This window comes from Zalophus californianus, chromosome 13 (genome assembly GCF_009762305.2).
Source record: "Zalophus californianus isolate mZalCal1 chromosome 13, mZalCal1.pri.v2, whole genome shotgun sequence".
Classification (NCBI taxonomy): domain Eukaryota; kingdom Metazoa; phylum Chordata; class Mammalia; order Carnivora; family Otariidae; genus Zalophus; species Zalophus californianus.
In genome coordinates, this window is record NC_045607.1 from 77,184,556 (window position 1) to 77,208,348 (window position 23,793).

General features: G+C 41.1%; 1 protein-coding gene across 9 annotated transcripts in view; it reads left to right on the forward strand.

Moving 5' to 3' along the window:
• The window catches only part of PRUNE2 (prune homolog 2 with BCH domain), a 254,412-nt gene extending 231,597 nt beyond the window's left edge, over nt 1-22,815 (forward strand). For 3 of the 9 annotated variants that reach the window (XM_027614380.2, XM_027614381.2, XM_027614389.2), the window contains 8 exons: nt 227-329; nt 967-1,098; nt 2,232-2,318; nt 7,190-7,288; nt 10,503-10,538; nt 11,077-11,115; nt 15,586-15,633; nt 19,536-22,815. In XM_027614380.2, coding sequence (XP_027470181.2) covers nt 227-329; nt 967-1,098; nt 2,232-2,318; nt 7,190-7,288; nt 10,503-10,538; nt 11,077-11,115; nt 15,586-15,633; nt 19,536-19,566 — 575 coding nt within the window. In that variant the 3' untranslated portion in view covers nt 19,567-22,815. The remainder of the gene's footprint in view (nt 1-226; nt 330-966; nt 1,099-2,231; nt 2,319-7,189; nt 7,289-10,502; nt 10,539-11,076; nt 11,116-15,585; nt 15,634-19,535) is intronic. The other 6 variants (XM_027614383.2, XM_027614385.2, XM_027614384.2 and 3 more) reach the window with 5 other exon arrangements.
• The last annotated feature ends 978 nt before the right edge of the window (nt 22,816-23,793 follow it).

Consider the following 23,793-nt stretch of genomic DNA (forward strand, 5'->3'; position numbering starts at 1 on the left):
TATTCACTGTATATTTAAGACTCTATGTAACATACACTTTTAACTCCTGAAAAGTAAGTTTATGTGTCTATACATATAGAAGGAATAGTCGATATAATACTCACTTAAAGATATATCTATTACATCCATAAACACACACTTGTCAAGGCTTCCAGATTTGTCCTTTAGGTTAAATATTATTAAGAGCTTTCAGCTGGTTACAAATGTCTTTCTGTTTGTCTCCCAGGCTACTATGGGGACGGCCTAAATGCCATCATTGTGTTTGCTGCCTGTTTTCTGCCAGACAGCAGCCGGGCGGATTACCACTATGTCATGGAAAATCTTTTCCTGTGAGTGATACTTCTGATAAAGTGCTTTGAGTGAATGTCTGTGGCATGTCATGGCAGATAGAGCCTCTTTAAGAAGAGGAAGTAGATGATGTAGAATATTCTTGGCCTTTGATGAAAAGTCAATGAAATCTCTGTCAAGGAATAATGCTCAAGAGGCTAAAACCTTTAAAAGAACTCTTTTGTCAGCAGGATGAATTGAAAACAAAACGAACACAGTTTTGCCTGCACTCTGAAATTCTGTAACATTTCCTTTGGGTAAAGTGTTATTTTTGTTCCTCGATAACATGTTCTTGGTCAGCTGGTGATAACCCAGGTTCATTTATATCATTCACTTGGGCCCTTGGTATATGATAACGTGGTCGACATTTTTGAAATTCAGGTTCTAACCTACACATTTTTTTAGTGTACCTGCATTTAAAAAAAAAAAAAGATAACCGTACAAATAAAATGAGCAATACTCACTCTCAGGGAAATCATCTTAGGAAACTGCATTCTTTTCAAGGTAAAGAGGTAATATGCACAGCCATTCTTCAATGGCATACTCCCTATAATTTAAGTGTTATATAATTAGAGTGTAAATAAGATGAACTGTTTCACGTGGGGAAATGAAAACACTCCTCTTCCTTCCTGTGATCAGATATGTAATAAGTACTTTAGAGCTGATGGTAGCTGAGGACTATATGATTGTATACTTGAATGGAGCAACCCCAAGACGGAAGATGCCCGGGCTGGGCTGGATGAAGAAATGCTACCAGATGATTGACAGGCGGTATGTAGGCTCCATTATTTAATCCCTGTTTTGACTTCCTCGGTAACTCCCATTTCTAATTCCCTGTCATCTACCAAGAACATAATCACGTTTTAGGAACACTGAACTATGCAGAGCTGAGATAATAAATTATAAGTATATAAAAATATTAAGAAAAGTGTCACTTGATGCCCCAAATCTGAAATAAATCTAGATTCCGTTAGATGTTTTCATCTCAAACCTGATGACCAAGTCTATCCTAAACTATGCATATGCCTTTGCCACATGGAGGTGCAATTTATGTTGATAAACCGGAGTAGTCATGATTCTTTACTGGTTTCACATGATCTTGATGCTGCTTATGTGCACTGGGACTGTTTTGGTTTGGGCAACTGTCATGCTCGTATTTCATTATTCACTAATAATTCAAGTTAACCACTCACCCATTTGGTGCCTTTTCCTCAAGATATTTTACTTCCGTCCATACTGGCTGGACTAAAACAAAACCTGTTATATTGCCAACCACAGGAAAATTATCATAAATATACAGACTTATGGTGTCTATGATGAGTGTGGTATTCCCTTAGATGTGGCTCCTTGCATGATCTTATATTAACGAAGATCCATTTAATGATTCAAACATTTATAAAGTAGCATTGCTAATGCTGAAAAACATGCCCGAATGTCAAGAACGTTAAAATGGTAACCTGAATGACAAATAACCACATGATATACTGTTAGTTGTTTCATAATACAGAAGAAGAAACCAAGGCTTAGTCAATCAAATAAATTGGCTAAGTTGCTAGTAAGAGTGTGCTCTTTTCAAAATAGTAAAGATAATGCTGGCAAAAATGAAAAGCATCGTTAAGCAAAAATATACCGTGATAGTTCTAGATTTAAGCACTGTAGAAATACAACCATTCTATTTTACATGGATTCCTATGGGAAAATGAGGTTGGCATCATACAAGTTACAAGTGATATCTCAGAAAGTATTTTTTTATTAATCATGGTCATTCTATACCTTCTCATCAGTTGATAGTAACTTACCTAGAACTCTCTAATATTATAATATTCTTATTTGGGGATATACTTTCTGTCTTAACTCCTACTGGAAATGGGCTATGAGTAATTCTTTTTCTTTTTTTAAAACAGATTGCGAAAGAATCTGAAATCATTCATCATTGTTCACCCATCTTGGTTCATCAGAACAATCCTTGCAGTGACACGACCTTTTATAAGGTATGTTGTTATTATAGAAAAAGTAAAAGTACGACTAGTAGTTTTCCAAAATACGTCCTATAAACAAGAATTCATAAACTGAGAGAGTATTTAGGAAGACACATTTTGCCTCTGGCTTTCCTGGAAAGATATTTTGGATGATCTAGCAAGAAACCCTAAGTAAGGGGCGCCTGGGTGGCTCAGTTGGTTAAGCGGCTGCCTTCGGCTCAGGTCGTGATCCTGGAGTCCCCGGGATCGAGTCCCGCATTGGGCTCCCTGCTCGGCAGGGAGTCTGCTTCTCCCTCTGACCCTCTTCCCTCTCGTGCTATCTTTCATTCTCTCTCTCTCAAATAAATAAATAAAATCTTAAAAAAAAAAAAAAAGAAACCCTAAGTAAGAGTGGGCATTATTTTATAATGACTATTTTCCCCCATTTTTTACAAAACGTGACCTCTATATTGCTTGCTATAACACAGAAAATGAGGTGGTGGGATTTCCATGCCACATTACAGAAGCGTAAATAATACTTTTAAAGTGATATGGTATTTTGTAGAGAATAGAAAAGGCAGAATAACACAACAATGGAAAATAAAGACAAACCAAGGACAGAATTAGGAGCAATGACTGTCCTAATTCTTCTTCTGAGGAAATATCATGTAGGCCACCAAACTTCGGGAAAGAGGCTGGGCAGTCATTCTGAGAGCTTTTTTTGATTGCCCATGAGGATTCTTGGTTTCAATTCAGTTTCAAGTCAGTGAATATTTATTTATCGTCTATGTTATGTTCGATACCATATAACCTTACGTTTTGGGGAAGCAAAGAAAAATAACACATGCCTCATAATGTAGTAAGACTTGGAACAGTTAAATGAAAGGGACAGTATGTATTTCCTAGAGAACTTCCAAATAAAATACGGTCTTACCCAACATCGGATGCAGATTAGATAAATTGAAAGTTTTCTGTTTCAAAGTTACTAATGAATTTCTTTTTTTTCCATTTTATTTTATTTTATTTATTTTAATTACTAATGAATTTCTTTTTTTTAAGATTTTATTTATTTATTTGACAGAGAGAGAGACACAGCGAGGGAGGGAACACAGCAGGGGGAGTGGGGGTGGGAGAAGCAGGCTTCCGGCTGAGCAGGGAGCCCGATGCGGGACTCGATCCCAGGACCCTGGGATCATGACCTGAGCCGAAGGCAGACCTTAATGACTGAGCCACCCAGGCGCCCCTACTAATGAATTTCTAAGAAACATTCTGATCACTTCTGGAAGAAAAAAAAACAACTAAAAGTTAAAAACCTTTATTTATTTTTTTACATAGAGTTTCCTATGCCTTCCACATCCATCCTTTCTTGTTCAGTGTGCACTTGCATAGGTGCAGCATTTCCATCTCCTACTTCCAACAACTGAGTAGCAACATTCAACCTAGTTTTCCTCTGGCAAAGTTTAGTTCTCTACCATACTGTGTTCAATTGCTTTAAAAAGTAATATGAAGTATTTAAGGTATACAAAAAGTCATTTATTTTAATAATAGAAAATGCTTTGATAGGAGATTACGAATCAATGCATACTGAAGAGCTTATAAAAAGTTTAATGGTGGGTGCCTGGCCGGCTCAGGTGGTAGAGCATGTAACTCTTGATCTCGGGAATGTAAGTTCAAGCCCCACACTGGATGTACAGTTTACTTAAAAATAAAAAAAAAAATTTTTTTTTAAGCTTAGTGGGTAAAAAAGTAAACATTAGTGTTCATATTCATTTACTGATGTCTGTGTAATAGTTTGGGTGTTATAACTATAAAACAAATATGTTTCTTGATAAATAACCAAATATTTGTCACTGTAAGAATACTGAAAAATAATTACAATCCAACATTATTTATTGAAGGGAGCTTCAAGACAGTAAGTCCAGCAATAATAATAAAATTATAGCAAATAGTATTGTGGTAAATTACAGAAAACAATGGCTTACATTTACTGGGTGTTCATTATTTCATTTACTTGTAATGACAGTGCTCTGAAGGAGGTCCTGTTTACTGTTTCCCTTATATAGGAAAAGTCCCTGAGGTTCAGGGAGGTCAGATAAATTGTCTACAGCAAGAGCCAGCAAACCCGTTCTGTGAGGGATCAAATGGTATATATTTTGGGTTGTGTGGGCCGTCTAGTCTCAGTCACAGCTGCTCAGCGCTGCCATGCTGGGTCAAAAGCGGTCATAGACAGCATGTAGATGAGTAAGTGTGGCTGTCTTCCAATCAAACTTGATATAGGAACACTGAAATGGAATTTCTTAAAAATTTTTACATGCCATAAGATAGTCTTGTTTTGATATTTTTTCAAATATTTTTTAAAAATGTAAAAACCATTCGTAGCGGGAGGGCTGGAAAACACAGTCAGCAAGCTGGCTTTGGCCCATGGGCTGTAGTTTGCCAACCCCAGGTCTAATGTAATATAGTCAATGAATGATAGACTCAGGCTTTGAACCCAATTGTTTGCCTCACTGTAAAGAAAACACATTTCAAGCACTTAAACATTGCATCCTACAGTCTCATCCTGTGAGACCCTCTTTGAAGATTCCCCTGTGAATCAGTCTGTATGAACGTAACCGATTTTCAGACCTGAAAAAAGAGGTCACTAAAATATATTCTAGGTCTTTTCCCTGCTATCGGGTAGCTCCTATGATAGAGGTAGATGGGAAGTTCCTTTTTTTTTTTTTTAAAGGTGAGGTGGAGATTGAGAGATTAATTAGCTCAGTTGCTGTCCTCAGAAAGCTCAGGGCCTGGCAGCTGACATAAGCAGACAGGTAAGCAATTACAATACAGGGCAGCACTGAAGCAGCATGGTGGTGATAACTCAGGGCACAGGTGAGGTTGGGACAACAGAGAGAGTAAAGGCCGAGAGTCTGTGTCAAGAGAGGCATTCCAGAAGAATGAGCCATCAAGGTGAGTTTGGAAGAACCGACAGGACTGGTTAGCTGAAACCAGGTAGAAATGGGAGGTACAGACACACCAAGAAGGAGACAATATGGCGTGCTTGGAGAACTGTACGTTCTAGTGAACATAAAACCCTGGAGATGGAAGCTTCCCCCGCCCCCCATTCCATCTTTTATCAGAACCTGAATTTAGCTCAGAAAGTCCAGGGGAAGAGGCCTCACGCAGCAAGCATATCACTGGTGGTGTGTGTTCACCCACGACTTATCAGGCGGCCTACAGTGACTGTATGAAGACAAAAGTTATTCACAAGTCACAGCCAGTGGCCCAGGGTCAAACTGCAAGTACAACGTGAAAGATAAATATAGAGAGAAACGACCCTACAGATGCTTCCTTCTAGAATGCCCCGTAGTTGAACAGGAGGCAGACAGCTCAGCATGGTCAGTAGACTGGGGGAGGTCTTTTCATGGGGAACTCTTTGGAAAGTTCAGTCAGTGCTTGGTCAAGTTCCCTTTCCAGTAGAATGATGAATTTTAAAAGTTAGTTTGCAATAATACACAAATGCCTTCTTATAAAACATCCAATCATTCAGGACAAGACCAGGTTTTTCCTTCAACAACTTCCAGTTCCTGTCCCTCACTCCCTTCCCAGAGGCAAATTCCTTGATCATTTTCAGTGGTATTTCATGTTTTCTGTACAAGTACATACATCTAACATGATAATGTTTAGATGAAAGCTGTTTGTAATTCAGATTCAGTTACCAGAACATGTTTTTGAACACTGGAGCATCTGGAATGAACTCTCCCGCTAAAACTTAAAATTAGAAGAAAAAAACTAAAAAAAATATATATATATATATATTGAAGCTAAAACCTTAAGAGGTGAACGAGTTTGCATATACTTTAATAAAATAAGTCAACCTTGATAAATTCTGAAAGAACTAATGACAAGATTTTTGTTTGGTGAAAACAAATAAACAAGCAAACAAAGCCAAACAAACCATAAACCAATGACTATGGAGAGTGGCAGGAACCACCGGGCGCCATGCCATGTGTGGTGGAGAGTGTAGACTCTGGGTGGGGGGATGGGTGAAATCAGTGATGGGGGGTAAGGACCGCAGGTGTTGTGATGAACACCAGGTGATGTATGGAAGTGTGAATCACTCTATAGTACACCTGAAACAAATATGACACTGTAGGTTAACGAACTGGAATTATAAAAAAACTTAAAAAAAAAAAAATGAGTGTAGACTCTAGTCAAACTGCCCGGGTTTGAATCCAGCCTCTACCACTTACTGAAGGTGAGACCGTGGGCAAATACTTGACTCCCTGTGTCTCGAGTTTCCTTATATTTAAGAAGAGAATAATGGGATGCCTGGCTGGCTCAGTCAGTAGAGCATGTGACTCTTGATCTCAAGATTGTGAGTTCGAGCCCCAGGTGTTGCATAGAGTTTACTTAAAATAAATGAAAAAAAAAAAAGACCACTAGGAGCATTGTTTTTTATTTTTTTAAGATTTTATTTATTTATTCATTTGAGAGAGTGAGAATGAGAGAGAGAGAGAGAGAAAGCACATGAGAGGGGGGAGGGTCAGAGGGAGAAGCAGACCCCCCCGCTGAGCAGGGAGCCCAATGCGGGACTCGATCCCGGGACTCCAGGATCATGACCCGAGCCGAAGGCAGTCGCTTAACCAACTGAGCCACCCAGGCGCCCCTAGGAGCATCTTTTTTAAAAGAAAGAGAAGAATAGCACCTGCCTTATTAGGCTGTAGAAGAAATAAGTGAGTTAATAAATATAAACCACTTAAAACAATATCTGGCATGTTGTAACTACTCAAATATATAGCCTTTCTTTTTAGTAAGTGCTGGGCCAAGGTGTTGCATTTTTCAGGATTTTCAAGAGGCAACAACCTTAGGAGGGATGAAGTAGCCACTAATGATATCTTTTTTCTTTTCTTTTTTTTTTTTAGTTCAAAATTCAGCAGTAAAATTAAATATGTCAATAGCTTATCAGAACTCAGTGGGCTGATCCCAATGGATTGCATCCATATTCCAGAGAGCATCATCAAGTAAGTCTGGATGGTTTCCAAGATTTGGTAAGAAATACTGCATGTTTGGAGAGGGAGGTTAGAAAAGAACTCATTTCTGGAATACTGGGGAAATGGCATTATCTTCTATTTAAAATGAATATTTAATATTTTCCAATAAATAGATATTTTCTCATAACCCATAGAGAACTGTTCTGTTCTTTCAGATCCTCTTTCACATAATCTTCTTTTGGGGGTTATTGAGTACTGCTCATTTCACCTTGAATTTTGCCACCATTTTGGGGACAGCGTGAAGTTAACATTAATCATTGAATCTGTCACCTGTGTCTCCCGCTCTCACACAAATAGCTGGGTCTGAGCATAGTTTTGCTTTCTGTGTTGCCTTATAGAAAGAACTGACCTGCATGACCCTGGGAAAAGACGGGGTGGGGGGGGGACTGCCTTTTCTCTGTTTTCTTCTACATCCTTTTTCACACGGTTCCCTTCAGGTGAAAGGTAAGGCGGGTGGTAGGTGGTGTGGTTAGGGATGACCCCCTTCCTCGGGACAGGGTAATGGAGCCACAGCCTATGAAAAAGGAGCGTGGAGACTGAAGGTTGCTGGATCATGCTGCGAAAATAATGAGTAACAATTGACACCGACCACTTGGAGCGGAGACTTAAAAATACGGATACTGACAAATGAACCCTCTTGTTTGGTTCATTGTTGCAAGGAACCATTGTTTTGTGGTTCGTGTGGATCCTGCTTTTCTTCCACTGTGTCTGATTCACTTATTTTTTTATTTGATTAAAAATGGGAGGAATTTAAGCATTAGCTCAAAGAGAACAGACAAGGATAACCGTCCCTGCCCCCCACCCCGTCCCTTCCTCCATAAGATGGATAGCAAAATGGACCTCCCAATTTGCACTCCAAAAGAGTCCCATAACTAAAAAAAAAAAAAAAAAAAAAAATTAATTAAAAAAGGAAAAGAAACAGGAAGGAAAGGACTTGCGTTTAGCGGCAATACTTTGTTGGGCATAGACGTGCTTATTTATATCATGTGTTTAATCTCCACAGTAAACCCCCATCTGCAGATCAGGGAAGCTAATAATAAAGAAAAGTTACTTATGCAAAGTGTAAGTAGGAGCAAGGATGAGATGGAACTAGAATTCAGACCCAGGTCCGCCTGGCACCAGAATTCCCATCCCCTTTTCTAATAGTTTCCTTGACCTCCCTTAAAGTATCTATCTGAAGTCAAAGCTCAGGAGCAGATGCATTTGGTTTTCCTTGTGCTGATACAAGGTGAACACAGGATAGTGATTTGGCTCAGAACTGCCAGTTGGCTCAGCCGAATCAAGCAGTGTTTCTATAATTCTAACCATGGCTTTGATCCTCATTAGCTTATGGGGCTCCCACACCCAGCATACCTCAAAGCTCTGTCCTGCTGCCTCAAGAAGGTACATCCCCATCTCCAGAGCTACTCCTACTCTTTAAATAAAAAAAGTAACTGGACGGGCACCTGGGTGGCTCAGTCAGTTAAGTGTCGGACTCTTGATCTCAGTTCAGGTCTTGATCTCAGGGTCATGAGAAAAAAAAAGTGACTGGAGCACCCACCTCCTATAACACTGTCTCATTTGCAAAAGATGACAAGGACATTCTCTCTTGAAGGGGAAATGGCCACTTTCTAGGCAATATAGTAATGCTTCCGAGGTGTGGCAGTTGGAAAAAGAGAAGGGAATGGGTGTTGGAGACTTAGCATTAGATTTGAATCTTCTTACCATCCCCCAATGTGTCTAAGACTTCAGGCAACTTATTAAAACTTTCCATGTCTCAGCTGCAGCATCCAGAAAATGGGATGTGTTGGGGGCAATTCACAGAAAGTTCCCGAGGATTGAATGAAAATGTACATAATGCCTTCAGGAAGCCTCCCGGCCTCAGTTGGCAATCCAGAATGTTATTTATTATACTGATGTTGCTTTTAGGGACTAACATATGGGACCATTTAAATGAGAAGTTAAACATGTCCAGGGCACTTTTCATTCATCAACATCCATCATTTTTCAAAGGCTCCCGTTCAGGAGAAGTTTCTTCGGAAGGAAGGGTTCCATTTGGCAGAAATTGACAACCATCCATGTCCTCCCCCTGTGTCCATGTTTTCTCCTGTCCTGTGCAACACATCTTCTCTGGATGTCCTTTCTGCCACTTCTGTTCCTGGCCCCCATTGTCTCATTTTCATGTTATGCCATTTTCAAATTGATACGAGCCATAGCTCCTTCCTGTTACTCAATAACATTCAGAGAGTCCGGTCTCAGCCAATCCCAAGGCCAGTATTCAGCTGGGATGGAGCTTGTCATCAAAGGGCTTACGTGAAAGAAAAACTTGCCCAATCTGGAATCAGATTTTTAATCATTGATTACAGTCCATTCTTGTTATTTGTGGCAGTGATATTCTAGAACCCTGACTGGTAAATACTGAACCATTGTTCCTAGGAGAAATACAGGGCTAAGTTCCTGCAAGCATCTGGTTAATTTTCATTAGCCAGTTAATATATAACTTTGTTCTATGTGTGTTTCTGTTTAAAGACACCTTATCTGATATATATTGTTGACTCACTAACCATGAATTCACGACCAATGACACCATAGCTCCTGCCTAAACAAAGCTGCTGTAACACACATATATTCTCCGTAAGGCACATCACAGCCTTCTTGTGCTTAGGAACACCAGCCAGCACTGAAGCACTATGCCTAGGGGCCATTTTAAATGGCGAAATCACCAACGAAAAGCACAAACCAGGGAAACATGGCACTGAATAGACTGCAAATAGGACGCCTGTTGACAGCACAAGAGGTAAAATGAGGAGGCAGAGCCTTGTTTTGTTCGACCTCAGCTGGGAACGTGCACATCAGGTGACTCAAATTTTTTGCCACTCAGTGAAAGTCAGCAAGTGACCATGAAAGTGCCACGGGTATTGATCCTGGGGTTACAGGTAAAGGTTTAATAAGTAGGCAAATTCGCAAACACAGATTCTGCAAATAATGAGGATCAGCTGTATATCATTACGAATTCTAAACCATTGATTATATCAAATGAAAATAAGTTTTCTCCCAAAAGGCAATTTGATTATTCTTGGGAGGAGGTGGGGGGGGGGGTAGGACTTTGATCTCATGTTTTGACTGTTCTTTAAACCACATACCTGTCATTTTCTCCATCATGTTTGCTCGTTTTCCTCATTGCATTCATTTTTTATCTCGTAAGGTACGATGAAGAGAGATCTTATAAGAGAAGTGTGAGGTAAAATCTCCCGAGCTACAGTTCATGCTGGACCCTCTGTGTGTGTGCGCCAGTGTCTTACTCGTGGGTGACCTCAACATGCTACCAGAGCGAGAGGTCATTCTATCAGCCCCTTGTAGTCCACCATTCCGGGTCTTTGTCTTGTGTGTAAAGCTGTTGAGGTCAGCCTAATCTGCAACCAAAACCCACTAAACCAGATACACCCTTGACTTGGCCCAGGCTGCAAGCTATCTCTAACTGTACCCAACAGACTGATGTGGATGTTTTCGGCTTTATTCAGCCAGCATGTTTCTGATCTCCTTGCAACTTGTATATCCACCTTTATGAAGGAATTTGCAAAGTAAACATACAGAAACACCAAATGGGACGAAATGGCACCATGTCTAATCAAAGGAGCATGTCTCGATGCTCCAAAGGATGGTTTCTAAAAGCACATATGGTCCACTTATGTTTGGCTCCGCTTTGCTGGGTGACTCTCTCACGCTGTGCTTGCTTCTTTTTTGTTTCTTTTCTACACCGATAATTTTTGCTCATGCAGACTGGATGAAGAACTGAGGGAAGCATCAGAAGCAGCTAAGTAAGACTTGGTTTTCATTCAGCAGCTGGTGTGATGTTGGCTTGCACTTCAGGAATGAATTGGGAAGACCTGCATGCCTGGTGTTTTATTCTTGCATCCTAATAATAATGCTGCACTTGAAATGTTCCCTTTGTCCCACGATACATGCAATTTCTGGTATCCATACTACAGTCTATTTATACAACCTGTGATCTTGGTTACCTTAAGGAACGCATTTGTTACTGTGGTTTCATTTTTTTTTTTTTTTTAACGTACATGCAGTTTTTGGCACCACAGCCCAGGAATACATCACAGCATTGCCACACAGCATAACATCCTCATGATTGTTAGATATTTTGAGGCAATGAGAGCTCACTAATTCATACTAATGGAGAGAAATGATGACATGTCGAAATTTGGAATATTTTTGTAGAACCCGTTTTGTGACCTTTCAAGATATTTTTACGCATGTTATTTAGTGACTTGGAAATATTGCTTAAAAAATAATGCTCCTGAGCTATTTGGATGAATAGAAAAAGAATCATTACTCACTATTATTAAAGTATAATTTTCAAAAAAGCAAAATCTTAACTTTAATGCAACTATGAAATGAATACATGCCAATGATTTTATTCAACTAATTATTTAATGAAGGAACCGGTGAAGTGTTAAAACCAGTTCAAAGAACGTTTGCGAAGCTAGATCTCATTGGGTGATTTATCAAGGAATGTTAGGATAAGATTATTGGTTTAGATACAAAGTGAATCAGTGTCCCATAGGGCAATAAACTCTAACCTAGGATTATCTTTTCCACTGGACAGAAATTATTTGCATCTCTCTTTGACAAAAATGTACAAGTAACCTCGGCCCCCGAAGAGCTGTAAAATAGCCCATCAGCAGAAAGTCAACTCAGCATTGCTTTGAAAGAAAATCCAGTAATTTCCTTTTCTTATTTCCAAGTCCAAAAACTAATTTTTCTGACACTATGCATCAAATGTAGACAAGTACTATTTGGAGTGTTTACTATATTAAAGTTTCTTCTCCATTTTAAATGTGCTTACACTGTTAATTTCTATAACTAGTTCCCATTTTAGTAGATACTGCAAAAACAGAAACCTGTCCAAACAGCTACAAATTCTGAATAAATAAGGTTTTATTTTCTATGTAAGTGTAAATGCCCATTCCTCCTGAGAACAATCCACTGAGATATTTTTTTTCCTACAGCACATTTTTATTGCAGGTAATCTGTAGAATTATTTGCCTATAGAATGGATCTTTTGGGTTAAAATTCGAGGAAAAGGGCCGCCTGGCTGGCTCAGTTGGAAGTTCATCTCGGGGTTATGAGTTCAAGCCCCACAGTGGGCACAGAGCTCACTTAAAAAAAAAAAGAGAGAGATACTGAAATTAATTAATTAATTGAAGGAAAGATATTTGCCTTAGAAACATTGACATAAGTATAGTTTCGTGTTATAATATTCCTTTTGGTTTTCTTTCAAGATAACTGACACCCGTTTACACTAACAATACTCAGAAAAGTACTTGAATTTCTACTCTAACAGAATCTTCTTAGCCTCTGACCCAACTGTTACAAACCAGAAGTTGGGAAAAAAAGGAAGACATTAGGAACCAAGGAACCAGATGTTGGCGTAATGCGCCCTGTTAGCATTTATGTGCACTCAGTTTGCATGGTGTCATGAGATTCCCCAGAGACAGAAAGAGCAATCAGTTTCTCTTTCAGATTTTTCTTTGGGGTGATAACATATTTATAAAATTAAAGAGGTGTTTTCAAGACAAAAGACTGAGGGGAGGGAAATCAGTAATTTTCCATTCAAACCCCTTGTAAAGTCATACTGCCATGTTCTTTCATTAGTACCATACAATCTCACCTCCTTCAGTAGAATTTTCCCTCCCTCCATATTTCTGCCCTTCCTGCTTAGCTACCTAGTGAAGCAGTTATCACTCTGGGTTTCTTGTGTAGCTTTCTCTTCTCTCCTCTCCGATCTTTCCCTCTCTTCTCTTCCCCACCCCTACACACTCCCTCCCCAGGTATCCACATGGTCTCAGGTGGTCCAGAGATGACTTGATCTCCTTCCTGACAGAAGCACCAAGTATGCCTAGTACATAATAGATGCTCCGTAAATTTCTGCTGCATAAATTGACGAATGTGCATAAAATTACGTTCATCATCGTGGAGCAGGGGTTCTCAGACTTCGCTGTGCAGCAGAATCCCTGGGGCACTTGCTCCAACACAGTGTCCCGGGACTCAGCTCAGAGCTTCTGAGTCAGCAAGTCTGAGAATCTGTAATTTTAACCCATTCCAGTGATGCTGATGCTGCCCATCTGAGGACCACGCTCCGAGAATCCCCACCTTAATGTAAATGCCTGAACAAAAATAACTAGATTTGTCTTAGGAGTCGATGCGCTTGCTTTGGGTTCAGTGGATAAGCTACCTGTCTGAATTCCCCTCCAACTGATCCTCCTTCTTTTGATGGTGACATTACATGTGTGAGGACTTGAAATATATTTGCACATTTCAAAATGTAAGGGTCAAGAACTTTACTTTGTTGACCCCACAGATGACTCCGGTGCCCCTAAATCCTGCCATTTCAGCATACTAACTACATCTCCTTAACTACCTTTTGGCCTCTGAAGTGGCTCCCAATCCTTGGGCAGACGGTACATGATGATTTGGGGTTCAGAAAACATGGTCACCATCAGCAGACATATGGTTAGGTTCTAGAAGCCAGATAACCCAGGTTCTTTCTATTAACAGACATACCCTGTCCTTCCACATGACCTCTATTTAAAAGCTTCAGGCTGATTCTAACCAAAGGCAAATAATCTATCTTGTCAGGGAACAAAACCCATCTCTCTGTTGTTTTGCTTTACTTTCAAACATTCACCTTTTCCTCATGTACTCACACACCACCTCTTAATTGGTTTTCAGAAGGTGGTTTCTTCAGCCTGCCTTGTTTTCCTTAAAACTTGATAATCTATACAGGAAGGAAAATTCGTGGGAAGGACTAGTTGGGTATAGAGGGCCATGCTTATTTTGAAAATGGTAAAGAATCCATCAGCTGCCTTTGGAGTGATAGTATTAAATGGATTGCAAATTGCTGTTCTCATTTTAAGGATTACACAAAGTTAAAAAAAAACAGAAAAGCTAAATTAAGAAGAATACCTCTTCTTGATTCCATTCCAGCTTTTCTAGGCTTTTTTAGCATACTCTTGACACTTGCCTGCCTGTCCTTGTTCACTCAAGTTGCCAAATATCCACCATAAAAATACCTGACCACCAGTGAGAAGGGTAGAGGGGTGGAGGGAAGCCTGCCCAGGGAGATCGCCTTCCACCATCTCAACAAAATGCCTAATGTGAATAACCGAACCTCTTGTGTTCAAACAGATGTATTAGCTAATGAAATAATTCACATTATAAAAGAAACTCTCTCATTTAAAAAGATCATAGAGGGGCTCCTGGGGGGGATCAGTCAGTTGAGCATCTGACTCTTGGTTTTGGCTCAGGTCATGATCTCATCCTGAGATCAAACCCCAAGTCTGGCTCCGTGCTCAGCACGGAGTCGGTGAGGTTCTTTCCCCCTCCGCCCCCCCCCCCCCGCCGCTCCTTCCCCTGTTCTCGTGCTCTTGCTTTCTCTCTCTCTCAAATAAATAAATAAAATCTTTTTTAAAAACAAAAACAAAATTAAAAGATAAAATCTCTTTAAGTAGTTTGTTTGCCAATAATAAAATATGACCAGAGGGGAGAAAGTAAAAGTTGAAATGTACTATTAATCAGAAATTAATATAAAACATATGTGAAAATTGCTTACAGAGGAATCCCACCAATATGGATTATCAGAAGTAGCTAATATTACACCAAAAGCATAAACACGTTCATACATTGTAACAAAACTCATTTCATTATTTCATATAGTTACATTTTTCTTTCTGGACACATTCAGTTTAGGTTAATCTTAGGATTCACTCTTATTACCCAAACACAGCTCAGCCGGATAGTAGTGAGTGTCCTATTATTTTTCTGTAACAAAGCTGACACTGGCATTTTTTCTTTTAGTGTCTAGGAAAATCCTCATTCTTGTGCAAAGTGAAAGTTAACTGTGTTCCTGTGCAAATAAAATTAGGCTGCTTGAGAGGGACTGTCCTTTGTGTATAAAGTATGTTATTTGGGTTCCAAATAAAAATTTGCAGTATCATGATTTCTGAATAAGGTAGATTGAAAAGTCAGGAAAAAGTAACAAGACCAGAAGAGACCACTAGAGCTGTTTGGAATTTCAGTCTTCCTTTTATGCTTTCAAATCATGGGCAGTTACTACGTTTCAAAACCGATGGTAAGAGACTCAGGTGTAACTTTGTTCCATATTAGCAATGAAACAACATCAAACAGTTTAAAATGCCCTGTCTGTTGTGCTTACAAAGTGGTAACAGTGGAGAAAATGTTTACTTGCTTCCTATTTTGTTTTTCCTTGCACTCAGAACTAGCTGCCTTTACAATGATCCAGAAATGTCTTCCATGGAGAAGGAGTAAGAATTCACCATCCATAACACCTGTGTGGTTACTTGTAGCATTGTATGGCTGGGCTCTGAAAGAAAATACAAATACATCAAGGATTGGGTAAACTCTGTTCAGATGTTCGGCTCTCAGGTTCTCTATTTCTCAAATCAGAACCCTAAAAGAGAAATGTGCCGGCTTCACACCGTCTCTTTGATGATCACTACTACAGCCCTTAAGGACAGCTTAAATCTACTTGGCATTCAATTTTCCGATCCAAAATCGGGCAGAAAATGAATAGTAGAGCCAGATGTAAGAGCATTTGGGCAGGAGGAATGCAACTCTGCTTTCTGAATTACATCATTTTAGTGAAAGTTGGCACTTCCATTTGAGCCTCATATTTGGCAGATGGGGGAGAAGAGGTCCTTGTTTTGAAAATTCCAAGAGGCAGCGGAGTCTGGATGGAACTTGCGGAATGAGCTAGTCCAGCTGGCCTCATCCTGTGAGAAATGGAAATCTAACACGTAGTTGAGTGGTCGCCACGTGCCCGGGTTCTTTGTGAAAAGCCTCAGGCACATTATCTGATTTTTATCCTTAGGACAAGCCTACGAGGTACATTTTACAGGTATGGAAAGAGTGGCGTAGAGAGATTAACTGACCAGTCCCACATTTTACAGTTGTAAAAATGTCCCAGAGCTGGGATTTGAGTCTACAGTCCCGGGGCCAGTGGTTTTGAAATCAGAGAGAGGTGGTCATAATTCTGGAATGGGTGTGCAGCCTCTGATCTAACTTTGGTTAGACTCGAGGAGGACAACATTCGTTGCCTACGGGAACAGAGTTGTCAGTTTCAGGGACTAAAGTGTGGTCACCAACATGCTTTCCGAGGGAAACTGACCATCCAGCTGACGGCTCCCAACCTGATTTGAGTTGTGGAGAATTTAACGCGGTCCTTTCCGGGAATCCAGGAGGGGCAAAGATGGGATTTAAATGTGGCAGCTAGTGTCGTGTTTTGTTCTCTTTGGACCCCCTTTCCCTCGAGGTCCCAAGCAAGAATGGAAAATCATAGTGCAGCAGCTCTGCGGGGACCGCGATGACCTTACAGTTTAAGGAAGTTTATGGGCAAAAACCCCGGAGAGAAGGTCCCCACGAAAGAGTAAAGAACAAAGGCTGTACGGGGACCTCTGGAAATCACACAGCTATTTTTCTGAAGGTTTCACCTGTCCCACGAACAATTGCTTCAAGCAAATTGCCACACAGAAGTTCTGCAAGGCCAAAACAGAGTCCCTTAGGCCACCTTCGTTCTGCAGATTTCCCCTCCCTCGGCAAAGCAGCGCCCCCTCGAGCAGAGTCCTAGGCCCGCAGTTCACGAGCTGCGAGGCGGGGTGGTCGCTCGCTGGCCCCGGCTGCAACATCTGCGGGCTTACCCACTCCTTTGTCTGTCTTGTCTGTTTGGCTCCTTGTTTGTACGTAGGGCTCATTGGGTTGGGGGGGGAGGGGGCAGAGCACTGCTTTTTGTCTGGGTTCGTTGCAGGGCTGGGCACGGGGGAGGGAGGGATGCTGCAAAGCTTAATGTTACTTCCCGCTTCTTAGAACATACTCTTCACCTCGCTTCCGTTTTCTTCAGCCTTGTCTTTCCCAAGCTCCTATCAGGCACCTGATCCCAGCGCAAAGGATGAGATCCAGGCTGAGGGGCAAGAGTGGCCAAGAAATTCTTATGCTGACTTCTAGCCCTGGATTTCTGGCTTTCGTTAGTATAAGACTAAGGGGCTTCATTTACCTTTGTCTGGCTCCTGCGTGGAAGCATTTTACACCTTCTGTAGCGAGTACAGAATGGATAACCTGCAAGGGCTGTTTCAAGGAGTTCAATCAAGCCAAGATTCAAATGAAGTGTGCCCCTCTCCTTTTCCTTAGAGAAAGAAGGGAAGTTCTGCCTATCCCCCATATTCCTCCAGAAAACACAAGAGTTTGTATTTATCTTGAAACAATATTGTCAGATACGTTGTAAGGAACCTCGTTTAACACACGTGAGAAGCCAAAATGGCCTGTAGTTTCTATGTCTCCCTGGAAAGTTGCTTCTAGAAATCTCAGCCCACCTGCCCAAAGGGGAGGGATATTCTTTTTGTATTGTAATTGACTCAAGGTAAACTTTTCCCCCAAAGCATTCTATTTTAAGAGGTATCTCCAGGTGCTTGTCTCCTTCCCTTTCAAGTTTGGGTTTTATTTGTTCGTTCATGTCCTAAGACTTGTGTATGCTTTTAAAATATTTTCACGTAAATAAAAAGCGTATCCAATCCAGGGGATGTGGTACTATTGGGAGAAACTTAAATTAGTAGCATTGCTGGTAGCTTCGTTGGCCCCACAGGACAACTGTTGTCTCAAAAATTAATCTTCAGTGTGGTTTCCTGTATTTACTTAAAAATCGTCCACTTTTGACTATCTCTGGCTTCTTCCATAAACTGTGTAAATAGGTTTTCGTGTTTCAGCTTTTTGTTTACCAAAAGTTGAAGGGGTACATTTCTAAAAACCCTGGAAGGTTTACCAGAAAGTCAGTGTGGAGGCACCTGGCTGGCTCAGTTAGTGAAGCATGGGACGCTTGATCTCAGGGTCCTGAGTTCGAGCCACACGTTAGATGTAGAGATTACTTAAAATCTTAAAAAAAAAAAAGTGAAAAATGAGGTGTTTCAGAATAGGCATCCTGGTTACAGTGTTCTGTTTGTTTTCAGATTTTTATCTGGGCCCCTTTCAAAAAGACCCTGAGGTACTACTTATTCTACTACAATTCAGGCTCCTCCTCCTACTTACAACTGAAAACACTTGAGACTTCATCCCTAGCAAGCCCTGAGAGAGGTGGGAGTAGTCTATTTTACAGATACAGACATAGACATTTAGGCAAGGTAGGTAACTCGGCCAAGGCCCCGAGCTAATAAGTGGTAGAACTGAAGGCATTTCAAAGGAAAGATATTTTTTACTCCTGTAAACTAGATGGGCAGGCAGCGTGGGCCCCCAGTGGCTTTATTTGGCAAAGATGCACGAAGGAACCCCTCCACTGCTACAGATCCCACCAGCAAAGCACAGGAACCTGTGCGGCGTGTGGACGGAAGGGCCAGAAAGGCAGGTCTCAGTGAAATCCACAGATACTTCCCAAATTGCCTCTTTCAAATGGTGTTTTTCTTTGTTCGTAGCTGACGTTCTTTTGAGCATCCTGGCTGGAGCTCTCTTCTCTGGTAGGTGCCAGGAAGTTCTGATTAGGTTCAGTAAGTGGCGGTAGATGGTGGCCCAAGGAGATCTTTGAACTATTTTCTAGATACTTGGGAACCCACGAGACTTTCTTAAAAACAACCTTTTCTTAGGTTGTAAGAATCCATCTCAATCAGCTAGGCTAACCCATTTCAAACAAATTCTTTGGCTCTAGAAAGTGTTATGGTTTGGTTTTATTTTGGGTTTTTTGTTTTTGTTTTTGCGGGTTTTGTTTTTGTTTTGCTGTTGTTTCATTGTTGACCACTTTCTTGCTATGTAGCACTTATCAGATGTTACTTATTTCAGGCAGATCGTGGATTTGCCCCCCCAAGAGAAGGCCATTTACTAGAAATAGGTAGATCCCGTCCCAAAATGCAATAATGTTCCTTAGTCCACTTCAGAAATGAGCCCTCACACAAGTCTGTTGCCTCCCTAGATCATTTCAAGAGGCGTAAAATGCTTCCAGAAACAGCTTTGTAAAAAATAAACAGATTCCACATTTTAGGGAAAGCCTTGGCAACGAGGGGAGGGTTGTGACTTACCAGGTTTTTCTAGCATAAGAGATTGCATGATTTATTTTCAGTAAGTCCTTTGAGGGGGGCAGAAAAAGCAAACACCTGCCACTCTGAATCATCACTAAATGTTTCGTATTCAGTTGCTCACATTTCTCATTGTTTTCTTCCTTTTTTTCCCTAAGTATTGACCTGAAGCTAAAAGGAAAGCCCTAGTTGGCCATGGCTGGAAGAAGATACTCTCCTGCTTCGTGATTCTGCTGAAGCCTACCTACCTGGAAGAGACAGGGCTGATATTCCTTTTTTTCCACTTTGCACTACCTGGTGCCATTCTAAATTTCTAAGGGGAATAACAGTAAGGGAATTTGTTTACTCTTCACATATTTTATGAAATTGTGTGTATTTTCCTATTTTGCCAGTTACGTGCCTCAAAGATTTCAGTTGAACCTTAGCAAGACAATAGGACCTTCCACTTCGATATTCTGTTAGCCCTTGGTGCAGTGGTATCTCCTCTCTTAGACTGGTGTTGACCAATCAGATACCTTCCGTCCACTCTTAGTCACGAGTGGATCCGTTTCCAGAGATTGGCTGGATTTCTCCTTGGTGATCATTTTAGGCTTAAAACACCTGGGGCTCAACGTTCCCCAGGCAAGTTGTGTCCCCCATGGAACTCTGCCTTTAAAACCCTCTGCTCGCTTAGCACAGCTGTAAACCGGACTCAGGTGTGAAGCCACCATCCGCTGAGTGTGCCCCCTTGGTTCTTGTCCCCGTGAATCGTCTCTAACGTCTCAAGGGGACCCAGGTTTTCTGATTCACCTCAGTTTTATTCTAGTTATCAAATCGGGCGTCGTGTTTTCTGTGAATTGGTTTTTTTAGAAATCATTATTTCTCCGATGAATGTTGAGAACCTCCATGCTGAGAAACTTAAGGGTCGATGTCGGCGTTTTTTGGTAGCTCTCTGCGCTTCACGCCGTCAACTTCATTCAAAATGTTACGTTGTAAGTGCCAAGGACTCGGATGTAAGGTGGCCCGCTCAGAAATTCATTATTTGGGAACCTTCATTTATCTCAGTCTGCTTTCAATCACTTGGATCTGATCAGAGCTCTAACATGAAATAGGAGATCATTCGCAAAATTCCTCTGTGTAGTCTTCACATGCCCTTTAAAATGCCAACATGCTTTCAAATCCGCGGGCCTCAAGCAGAGGGCTTGGCAAAGCCGTGGCCAAATTTAGCGCACCACCTATTTTCACACAGCCTCCTCATTAAGCATGGCTTTCACATTGGGGTCAAAAAACCTCTTTTTAATATTTCACGACACGTGAAAATTACGCAAATTTCAGTATCCGTAAATAAAGTTTTGTGGCGACAGGGCCGTACGAATTGGGTCGCAAACTCGCTGGGGTCACTTCTACAGCAGCTGCTGAACTGAACGGTGCCTGCAAAGCCTAAACGATTTACTCTCTTTATAGAAAGAGTTCTCTGGGCCCTTCCTGCCCCAGTGCACCCATTCCCCCCCTTCTCCCCTTTAGGATTTGGCTATGAGTTTCTGTAACAGAATGTATAAGGAAGCCTGCAAACTCATTTATTCTTTAAAAAGAGTATGTTGGCCTCTGTACTCGGTAAAATAAATGACCTGCTGAAAAAGGCAGGGAGTCCTCCCCACAAAAGCATGGCTCGGGGTTCGTTTACATTACCCCAAGTGAAGCCTGCTTGGAAGGCTTTTGGCTGTTTAGGGGGGCTGCCGAGGTCCTGGACTTACTCGGAGGGCCGTTCTTACTCTCTGGTATCACCTGTTACTAATGAGCTAGCAACAGTAAAAATGTAGTGGAGGCCAGGGTTCCACCATGGGCTTGGGGTGGTGGCTACATCCAGGAGAGCTTTGGGGGCACTTGAGCCCTGGGTATCAGGAGCTTTCAAACACCTTGAGGTAGACCTCTTTGTACAGGTGACTGGATGTGGCTGACCTCATTCACTTCACGTCTGCCTCGCACCCACCTTCCAGACGTGTGCTCATACACACAGGTCAGTGCTCTTTCCTCCATGAGCCATACTTCACCGAGTTCCCCTCTGTGTCCCTTTCAACAGAGCATCTTGCTGAACTGTGTTCTTTTGGGTCTCCTCCCTCCTAACATCTGTCTTATCCAACAGAAGAACCCCAGAACATGTGCGCTCTCTCCGCCCAGCTCCACCTTTGGAAGCCCAAATTATGCCTCTCCCAGAGCTCAGTGTTGACATAAGACCAGTGACCTAATCTTTGGTAGGTTCACCCATTGAGCACCGTTGCTCTGGCGCAGTTACTGACAGTGCTCCCTTTTGCTCAGCTCTGTCCCATTTTGGAAAATGAATTAAGTGGGCCCCCTAACTACAGAAAGGAATGAAGAAATCGGGGCTGTGTTCAGTTGGGGCAAGCCTGAGGACACAGAGCTACTGATGGAGGAGTCTTGTTATATTCAACCGGACACAGCAACAGTCTCACCATTCACATGTTCCTTGAGCTTGTCTAGCCTGTTCATGGAAAACTACTCAGGTGGTATTCTGTTGGAAGCTTCATCTTCCCTCATGGAAATTATGAGCCTCTCTCCCAGTCACTGATTTTGTTCATGCTGTTCTATGGGCTGCATCACTGTTCCGATAGGCATCTGCTATTTTATTATCTTAAAAAGACACATTAATTTAACTGCACGTGCTAGAGAAAAGCCACTCTGTAAATTCCGTCCAAGTAAATAGAATTCTAGAAGAATCCTGAAAAAATAATCCCTAAGCAGATAGGTAGACAGATGTAAACATTCACATCAGTAGCTATCTAGCTCTTGCATTCTGAGCATTCTTGCTTTGGTTCTGACTTCTGGGAATGGTTCTACACTTTTCTTGTAGGTTTGTAGTTCAGGGAATCAAGGGGTCGTGGGGCAAATGTCTTGTTTTCCCAAGGTGGCAACCATTCTTTGCTTAGCTCCTTGATTAAGAAAGAACATAAATCTACACAGAAGATACTATCAAGGAGTGAAAAAGTTTGTGTGAGGGCAATAGCTGGGTGTGGGAGAAAATCCTGAAGTTCCTTATTGAAGCCATACAATGTTTTGTGGGGTTACCTTCTGAGATACACTCCAACTTGTGTGAGGAAGTCGCTACTCTAAGCTTCTGTGTTATTAAGATGTCATTTTAAGTATTTGGTTACAGCACTATGTTTGCAGCTCATCTAATCACAATGCCTCGGTAGTTTGCTCCCTTAGAAACATTTAGATGTGCACAGACTAATCTTTTATATATTTGAAAGTTTTTCTACCATGTATTGGATTGCTCAGAATAAAGTATCTATTAGACTCTGTTTTGGTAAATAAATAATTTCTCCATAAATAGCGTGGATTAATAATATAAAGATATGTAACACCACCATATAAAATATATATATATATATACATATATATATATATAGCCTCTCTGTATAATTCAGAAATAAAAATTGATTCCACAAGTCACGGGCTGTCTTTTCTCTGTGTCAGTAAGAGTCTCTAGCTTCACTTCTGCCGAAGACTTACGTGGATGTCGGTCTAGCTTGGCACTTGGTACTTGAGGACAGAACTACCTGTGGCTTTTGTGGTTACTTGATTTTTGTCAACTTCTCCTTTCTCTGTCCTTTGCCTTTTGGTGGCGTGTATTTATTTTAAAATCAAAATACAGTAACTGGCATTTTATTTTTAGTTTTGGGTTTCCCCCACATACATACTTATACAGCCTTCAGGCAAAATCAGACTTGGGAATTAGCCCCTGTGCCTTAAAAAAAAAAAAAAAAAGAAAAATCTACTAAACAGATCTGTACCTCTGCCTCTCCAAAAGTGGTCGGAGTAATCAAAGGAGCAGCTGCTCTACAGAAAGTGAGACATGGCATGTTCTCACAATCTAGGAACGAGTCCTGGTGGATATTGTCCCCTACCCAGTGAAGGTGGAAGGACGAGAGAAAACAGAGAAGGGATTATGGTCAAACGAAGGGCATGATGCTTCCAGGTGAACTGTTCTGTTCATCTCCCCCTTTCCCTGACTATGGTAGTGGGAACTGGAGGCAGGCTAGGAGTCCAACACTAGGGAAGAGGATGAGTAGAAATGTGGTGAATATACTCTGTGGCATACTCTACAGCTGTTAGAAAGCAACAAACTACACGTCCATCGAGCCACACTTACAGGGTAGGGTGGAAAAAGAAAGAAAAACTCAGTACAACTCAAAAATCTCAATAGGGAGATTCATGTAACTTCTAAACCTATACATGCAGACACCAATGCTACCTATTATACAAGACTCATCCCTATGTAGGGATTTAGCACACTCATTGGAGTACCAGGTGGCGCTAGGAGTAGGGATCCAGGATGAAGTTGGGAGCCTCATTAAAAAACAAAATCAAAAAGACTATGTTATGGGTTGAAGTTAAAAGCAAATAAAATAAAATGTT